This window comes from Pantherophis guttatus, chromosome 3, assembly GCF_059756535.1.
Source record: "Pantherophis guttatus breed Tessera chromosome 3, ASM5975653v1, whole genome shotgun sequence".
NCBI lineage: Eukaryota > Metazoa > Chordata > Lepidosauria > Squamata > Colubridae > Pantherophis > Pantherophis guttatus.
The window spans coordinates 190,053,019-190,061,795 of NC_142065.1; the positions used below are offsets into that span (position 1 = coordinate 190,053,019).

At 34.1% G+C, this 8,777-nt stretch overlaps 1 protein-coding gene across 1 annotated transcript; it reads right to left on the reverse strand.

Moving 5' to 3' along the window:
• Positions 1 to 2,405: 2,405 nt before the first annotated feature.
• FBXO43 (F-box protein 43) lies at positions 2,406 to 6,848 on the reverse strand. Its single transcript, XM_034422522.3, has 4 exons — positions 5,371 to 6,848; positions 4,448 to 4,550; positions 3,230 to 3,415; positions 2,406 to 2,849 (listed from the first exon to the last, which is right to left on the reverse strand). Exons 1-4 carry the CDS (start codon positions 6,840 to 6,842, stop codon positions 2,601 to 2,603), a joined length of 2,010 nt encoding a protein of 669 aa, XP_034278413.2. The 5' UTR covers positions 6,843 to 6,848; the 3' UTR covers positions 2,406 to 2,600.
• Between the last annotated feature and the right edge of the window lie 1,929 nt (positions 6,849 to 8,777).

An 8,777-nucleotide genomic window follows, 5' to 3' on the forward strand; every position in this document is an offset into this window, starting at 1 on the left:
AAAAATTGTTTGGTACTCATTGCATCTTTCGGAACCACTTAACGATGAGTACCAAGGTACCACTACATAAGCTTTTGGAGTTTCCTCAAGCATTTGAAATACTGTATATATTAAATATATATAAAACCTTTAGCAGAGTTCTGCTGATGCTTTCTTTCCAAAGAAATCCAGTAGAGTGAGAGAAGGCTCTTATCATGGAAGGACAATTCCAACTGTAGGCTGCCCAGAGTCACCTATTGTTGTGGTCCGCCAGCAGCCTGCGGAGCTGGCAGCGGAGTCAGACAGTGATGAGGCTGAGGAAGAACATGGGCCAGTCCTGGAGGCTGGGGAAGGCCTGGATGAGGGCTCTGCGTCAGAGGCAGAGATGGGGCCAGGGCCATCGGGGAGTGATGTGCGGACTTCAGAGCCTCCAAAGGCTGACAATAGAGAGGCAGAGGAACAGGAGGAGCCTGTTCCTAGTGCACGTATGAGAAGAGCTGCCAGAAGGCAGGAACAGATAAAGCAGAGGACGACTCGGGAGTAGGGCCAAGAGATGATTGGCCTCTCCCATAAGGCTTAAAAGACCAGCAACGGCTCTTGGCCTCTTTGCCGGAAAACAACGTTGAGAGAATCAGTTCTTGTTTCACTGTATTCATTTCTTATCAGCTTCTTCTGCTTCTGAACTTTTGCCAAGAAAAGCCTTTGGCAGTTTGGCTAATTATCCAAAGGTCAGGTGATCACCTGTGGAATGGTGTTTTGAAGAATTTGCTTTAATTTAGTTTGGATTACTCTGAGAATGAGTTAATTCTCAGCTGTTCTAATAAAGTCTGTTTGTTTTCGAACTGTTTGTATTTAATACTAACTACTTGGGCCTGGGTCACAACACCTATGTGTGAGTTGGGCAGCTATATAAATTTGTTTAATAAACAAGAAAACTGGGTTGGCCCTATAAGAGGAAGATGAATGGAAAATATAATCTGTAAACTCTCAATTTCAGTCTCAACTATTGGAGATGTTCTATTTTGAATTTAAGCAGCATACAATGCAAGTTATCATATTTCCAAATATGATGTTTGAAGTCAAAACCTATTATATGTTGCCATATATTTTTCTGCTCAGGATCTTCCATGTACAGAACACAATATTTTAGAACCCAGAAAAATAAAAAGGAGATATATACAATTTCTGTTCCTTATTATAAGAGCCATTTGTTATAAACATAGCTTGGGAAGAAAGTAGTTCTGTAGGAAGAATTATTTTGTTTATTCTATGGTGATTATCTTGAAATATATTCTCATGTTTTCCAGATTGCCTTTTGATCTGCTGAGATTCCATCACTTGGCTCCAGTTGCCCTGAAACTACAAAGTGAAGGAGGTTATGCTCTGGCCTCATCCATCAGCCAGAGGACTAAAGGCTGCTGAGTCATTTGCATACTCAGAGGCAGAGAGGCTCACCCAGTGATGGGTTGCTTCTGGTTCGGCCCGGTTCTGCCGAGCCGGTAGTGGTGACGATGTGACATCACCAAACCGGTTCTCTTTGACTGGGAACTGGGCCCTCCTGCTCACCCCCGCTTTATTGCTACCTTTATTGTGTTTTAGCCCAGCTGATAGGCACGGCAGAGTGGATTGCTGCACTTCAGCTCGGCAGAAACCTAATACGCTTGCGCGGAGCGCAAGTTTGGCATGCATGCAAGTGAAGCATTCATGTGTGCGGCGATCGCATGCAAAGCGCGTGCATGAAGAGAACCGGTGGTAACACTGGTTGGAACCCACCACTGGGCTCACCTGTTCAGACAATTGGCAGAGTGTGTAGTTTCAGATTCTAGTATCTGAAATCCCTTTTTTCTCTTTTTATTCTGGCTTTTATTTTTCTATCCTGTCTGCTGAACATAAACTTATTTTTCAGTTGCTGTGTATAGCATTTAGAATATTAGATACCATAAAAGTAAATAATAATATTTGGAATTAACATAATGTTTGAAAATATACGACTTCTATGTATGGAAGCTTGATTCCACAGACCAATAGTAAATGAGGAAGTCCATGGCAACCCTACAGAAGTGGTTTGTCACTGTTTTCTTTTAGGAGGTGTTTTTTCCCCCCAATTCCTTACTGTAGCCTATAGTCCTTGTAATTCCTGTGGTCTCTCATGTATGTAATAAGTCCAATCTGTCTTAGTTTTCTCAATTAATCAATTACTACTTCCTATGACTTAAATGTTGTATTATCATTGTAATATATTTAGAAATACCTATTAAAATGTAGAATATAATACACATCACTATACTAATTCTTTTTTGACAATAACAAGAGCTAAATTTAAAATTCCAAAGCAAGATTGCAAAACAAATTATGTTGAAAGTACTTTATTGAAATCTCATGTGTGTGTCTGGCAAAGTAGCAAACACCAATACAAGAGTTTAAAATTTTTTCATTTTTTTTTCAAAAATGTATCAAAAGTTATATTTGGAATATTGATACAAAGAATTAAATTATTGACTTGATTCATGGTCAAAGTAATACTTTCAAAATACATAATTATTAAAAAGTGTTACCTATATATAAAAAAGAAAATTTAGGGGTAGGGGATGACACACTTGGTTCTCTTCACTCCAAGAAGCTTAGAGTCGTTTTAAATTTCTCTTGCTTTCTGCACTTCCTGGAGGAGCATCTTTTTTACTTTGCCGCATAGAAGATAAACTGCTACAATCTCTAGACCCATGGAAGGCACATTGACATAAAACACAAAAATCAAATGCACAATCTTCCCGGCTACAGAGTCCACGTTTTTTTAAGGAGTGATACCTAGCAGGACACTGACATCTTGGACAGGGTTTTAAAGCTTCATCACTGAAAAGAGTTTGTGCAACCTATATCAGGAAGACAGAGTTTAGGTATTGTATGCATGCATTTTCATAGAGCCACTAATGTATTCTCACATTATATATTTTAGGAGCAGAATGCTCAATATATTTCTAAACAAAAAGTCAAAACACTTCATTATACTTGAAAATATATTAGGGCAGGAGACAAAGTTAACGGCAACAGATATCACTTTTTCAGTAATATATAACAATAGTCTCAGTTCATTAAATAATACGTTCTCCAACACCCATAAATATTTTTTTATCTTTGCTTGCATAATTCAGCAGAGACCATGTCAAATTATATTGTGTGAATTATATTATAAATATTATTAAAAGAATTATATTTGTGTTTTATTCTAAAGTAGATAATTGCAGTTACCTACCTTTATATATGCTTCTCGCTTGCTCCTTGATTGAAGATTAAGGCAATGCTGTATTGGTGTCAAAGATTCATTGCATGATGAGTGCATTTGTAATACCACAGATTTTGCTTGAGCCTGGATTGGTCGCAGTGCAAATCTAGTCACCATAAATTTACTACCAGCATTTTCCGTGTCCAATAGGCATCCCTTTAAAAATGACCCAACACTACAAATCATTTATTTTTACAAAAACCAAAATTAATTTACCATTTACCATTTTATGTCCACTATGCATTTAAAGATCCTATATGTTGTTTGATAAGTTATAATAGGGTAAGAATTATATGAAAAACTTTCTAATTCGTTCAGTTTCAATACTGTAGGGATCTTTAATATCCGAACTGAATACATTTCAGCATGATGGCAATCGTTTAGAAGTTTGTTCTAGATTACAGAGTTGATAGAGGAAGAGACCTTTTGAGCTTCACATTGCCCTATGTTAATGTCTGTCAGTTCAATCTTCCAGTTCCAGGAGCATAATGTAAAGCATATCCAACAAATTCAACCTATCTGTAATGGATAGGTTATCTTCTATGGTAGCATTCTATGACTGAGTGCAGTTTAAATGCAATTTTAAAAAATCACTTCCAACAGAGAATTAAATAAATTAGAAATGCATACAAGTATACATTTATCAAAATATTTTACAATCAGAAAAATGTAGAAATCTCCCTCATCTCAATAATTTTAAAACAGAGGTTTCTTAGATGGTTAGAGTTTAACCATACAATATATATATATTAAGATTAATTTTATTAGATTATATCTAACAAAACAATCATAATCAAACCATATGGTTGACACTAGACATAACATATAGCTTTCGTCAATCAAGGCCTTCATATAACACTTTAGTAAAATAGAGAAGGGGTAAAGTAAGTTACCTTTTTTAATCATACTCATGCCACATGCTAACAACAAGAGCAATACTGGCCAATATGCAACAGGTGCAGCCAAAATCCAGTTTTATCAATACTAATATTGTTCTGTTTAAACTAGAATTTCTAATATAAACTTCCAAACTGGTTTATTGTTACCAACATCCCACCAACTCAGTTCAGCAGTATACTGACATGCACTTGAGATGATATATATTTGTCATGTTGTTTTTTTTTCTTCAAGTTCAAACCATGTCTTTTCAATTCACTTTCCAAAGTACCTGTGTAATTTGTAAGTTACCTTAGCATCTGCTCTTAGCTGTTTTATATACAACTTCCGCCTCCGATTTGCATGCTTATCATGTACAACAATTTCTCGCCAGTTTTTGCTTACTTTCCACATACTGAAAGAAAGATTTGTTATCAGTAGCATTCCAACATTATGCAACAATTGAATGGATTGCTTCATTCCTAATACACTGTAGGTATAAGTATATATAATTCAAGTATACAGTGTTCCTAATATACTGACAAATGAAAGAACTACACTAGAGGTTATCATTAAGAACAAACTAAATCAAGACAATATATGTTCATCAAATTATTGAAATATTTATAGATTAATCATTTTTAACAATTTACACCATTTACTATGGAGAAACAAATGCTAGCATTAAATATTCAATTCCTAATATATGCAATTCATACATATGATGTTGACATACTTCATTCCTCAGCCTAACATGAAACACATAGAAAATACTTTTCCATACATAATAACTATTTGTCCAATTCCAAGCCTTATTTAATTAAAGTACTACCATGTCAGAAATTACATAACACAAAGCAAAAAGAAAAGTTGGAATACAAGTGAAAATTACCACAAGATGTTGAAAAGTAGAGTGTTCTTATCCAGATTTCCATTTACCAGTCACCTTCCACCTGTTTTTTAATCAATAGCAGCAAATATTCTACGCCAAAATATGTCTTCAAATTTGATTTTTGTAATTTTTTTTCTAAACGTTTTGTTGGTGCTATTAGCTTCTACAAATTTTGCAGATTTTCAGATCAGGGCACATTCATTTTGTCTAGTGCAGTTCGGCTACATGAGCATATGCACTCAGAGGGCTAAATTTATTATTAGTCTATGTGATTTAAATGTAGCTATATTTATATAGAAAAGTTCAGCAAACATTTAATCTTGCATATATATATATTTCTTACCTGCATAAACTTTCTACAGTCAAGATGTCTAAAATTGTAGCAAGAATATGTTTTAAGTCTCTGTCTTTTAATTCTGTTAAGATATCTACTTTTTCTATTCCCATTTTCTTGCCAATTAGTTGAGCAACAATATATTTTAACACAGATAAATTATCACCATCAAGTTTCTCCAGTAGATCTTTTTTGTCTGTTCTTTTATTTCTGGTTTGCATAAAGATCTCATGAATGACTTGCAAAGCCGGGGTTTTTGAGAGATTTCCAAAATTTGGAGCCAAGCATTTACTTTCATCTTCTTTAAAAACTAATTCATTTTCTTCATTGATAAAATCATCTTTTTGTTTGGGTTTTGAATTGGCATTGGTATTGTAATCTTCCTCTTTTTCTGATTGTGACCCACGTTCTGAAAGAGTGGATAATCTTCTTGAGCGCTGCAGTTTTTTTACCTTTCTTTTAGAATTTAGATTGCTGTAAGATTCACTACGATTTTGAAGTAATTCTTGGAAGGATCCCTCATGATCTGAAAAGGAATCCTCTGATTTATCAGACCCAAGTGAATTATAGCTACTAGTATCAGGAGTTAGCAAGCTCAAGTCACTTATTTCTTTAACAGATGGTGTATTTGTTTCACATGTATTAAGATTAAATCTTTCAACAAGATTGTTGATGGGTGTGATAAATTTGTCATCACTTACAGTAGATAATGAAGATTGAGAAGTTCTGATTAACCCTGAACTCTGATTACTAAAATATATATGTGTACTGTCAGTTAAAACATTAGGAGTGATTGTAAAAGATTTGGACTGGATTGGTGATAAACCACCTGGTTCTGACAAGCTGCCTTTAGGTTTTGAATCATCTATTGTAGAAGTCCTTTGCTGGGAGAACATAGACCTCAGTTTCTGACAATCAGAATGAGATTCTTCGATTTTTAGCGTACTAGTAGCCAAAGGCTTATAGCTTTTCTCTTTTGGAGAATCCAAAGCATGCTTTGATATCCTTTCATCGAAGCTAAGGAAATGAGATAAGCATGTTTTTTTCGTATTATTCGCTGAAGATGATAGTTGCCTTTCAGAACATCCCAATGTACCAACAGATGCTGCTTTTGACACAAGTAACCTTCTGCGGAGTGTTGAGTCTTTTTTAGCAACTTTGGGTGTTTCACAATAGTCTCTAGGTATATTAGCATCCTTTCCTTCTGATAAAATAGCATTATGTTTAATGGGAGACAAAGCTGAAGTGCCCAAGCTACTAGAATGCAAATATGTAGAATATTCTGTTTCATTTTGTTCTCCTTTGCATTCTGCATCAGTATAATAAAAACTTGGGTCCTTGATTGATTCATTGTATCCACTGTCATGAAATATGGAAGGAGAGCATGAATCTTTAAAACTGCAGTATCTTGCACTATTTCCAGGAGAGGTCAGTCTACCCCTTTTAAAAATATTAGATAGAATTGAATGGGTTTCTGACATCTCGTGTTTGGAACCGATTACCCTCTGCAAAATAAAAAAAATAGTATTTTACATCAGAAATCAATAGCATAATTTTATTTATAATTATAATTTTATTTACCTTTTAAGGCTTTTAAAAAGAGGATTTTTGTCGGGAATGGTACAGGATTTCCTGCTTGTTCAGCAGATTGGACCAGAAGACCTCCAAGGTCATTTCCAACTCTGTTATTCTGTTATTTAAGAATTTACTATTCTTTGGTGTATTCATGGAAATACATTAACCAAAGAACTCAGTCATCACACTTTGTGTCTGCTTTATATTATATTAAGATATTTGTGTTCTGTACTTGGCATTATCAGTTATTATTGAAAAAAGCACCATGCTATGTTTTGCTTATTAATTTCTATCCAGTTTTCTAGCATATATTTAATAACTCTGGAATAACTTGGTAATTTCTGATTTGTATCCATGAATAAATTGGAAGCTGATAAAAAGTGAAGATCAAGCTTTAGCAAAATTAGATCTTAGCAGTTTAGTTTTTTTCCTTGGAATAGCTTATATAAAATTTGCATAGTAATGTTTTAATTAAAAAAATAATTTTAAAATGCTTGAGTTAAATGTTGCATTTCTATGTACCGTGTTTCCCTGAAAATAATCTTATATTTTTTTGAACCCTGAAATAAGCACTTGGTCTTATTGCCATGAGCTCAAAAGCCCAATTGGGCTTATTATCAGGGGATGTCTTATTTTGGGGAAAACATGGTAAAAGAAGCTATACTGAACATGTTGAGGGATATTTTTTGTTTTTTTAGTAAAGTTGCTATAATTTCATTTCCTTCCTTTTTTTCTCTCTCCTTCTAGAAACTTAAGCTTGAGCATATGGGATCTCCCAGGTGTTATGTCCAAATAATCAAATGAACTCCATTGTCAGTAGATTCAACAGAATATTGGCTTTCCTGTTATCATCCACTACTGTCCTTCATTGGCTTTTAAAATAATATGGTAATATTGTACTTAATGTTTTTATTAAAGTATCAAAGAAGCTTTGATTCTAAATATTCTCAGGTTCATATACTATATTAATCTGGTCCATTCTTATTTATACATTCCAAAAAGTTGTAATTTATAACCTGTTTGGTTACTGAATTATAAGTACTTATGACTTTTCTAACACATTGCATCTTTAGCTTCTTCTTAAAGGGAACAGTTATTTTTTTCTCAAGGTAGGAAAGTTGTTTCCTGCTTATAAAAATAAATATGTAGGCAGTTATATACATGCATAATTAGAAAGAAATGCCACTTTGTTCAGAGGATTTTATTTCTGAATACAGTAATAGAACAGTAGTTTTAGTTTTCATTTATGTAATAAGGCATATGATAAGGGAGTCTAATAGAGATTGCAGTCTCTATACAAATCTAAAAAATATCTGATAAACTACCTTACAATATCCCTATTAATAAACTAGTAAAATACAAACTTAATAAATCGATTCATAACTCACTGAATGATTACACCCAGAAAGTACTCATAAATAATTCTTATCAGACTGAAGTGTATTATAGTGAACTGCATCCCAGGACTCTGTCCTGGATCCTGTTTTATTTAACATTTGTACTAATGACTCATATGAGATGATTACTATCAATTTGGTGACACAAAATTGTAAGAGGCTAACTCTTCAGAGGATAAAGAGAAGATTCAAAAATATCCAGACAAGCTTGAACATAGGAGTGAAATGAATAGGATGAAACTTAATAGGTAAAGATAGGGGGGATCCCACCTGGCAGTAGTATATGTGAACAGAATCTGGGTATTTCACTGGATGGCAAGTTGAATATGAGTCAATGAAGTGACAGAACTTCTAAAAAGTTCTATGTGGGGATGTAATATAGGATGCATATAGAAAACCAGGGAGGTGGTCTTGAAGCAAGTATTTAGAAACCGTTATGTAAAT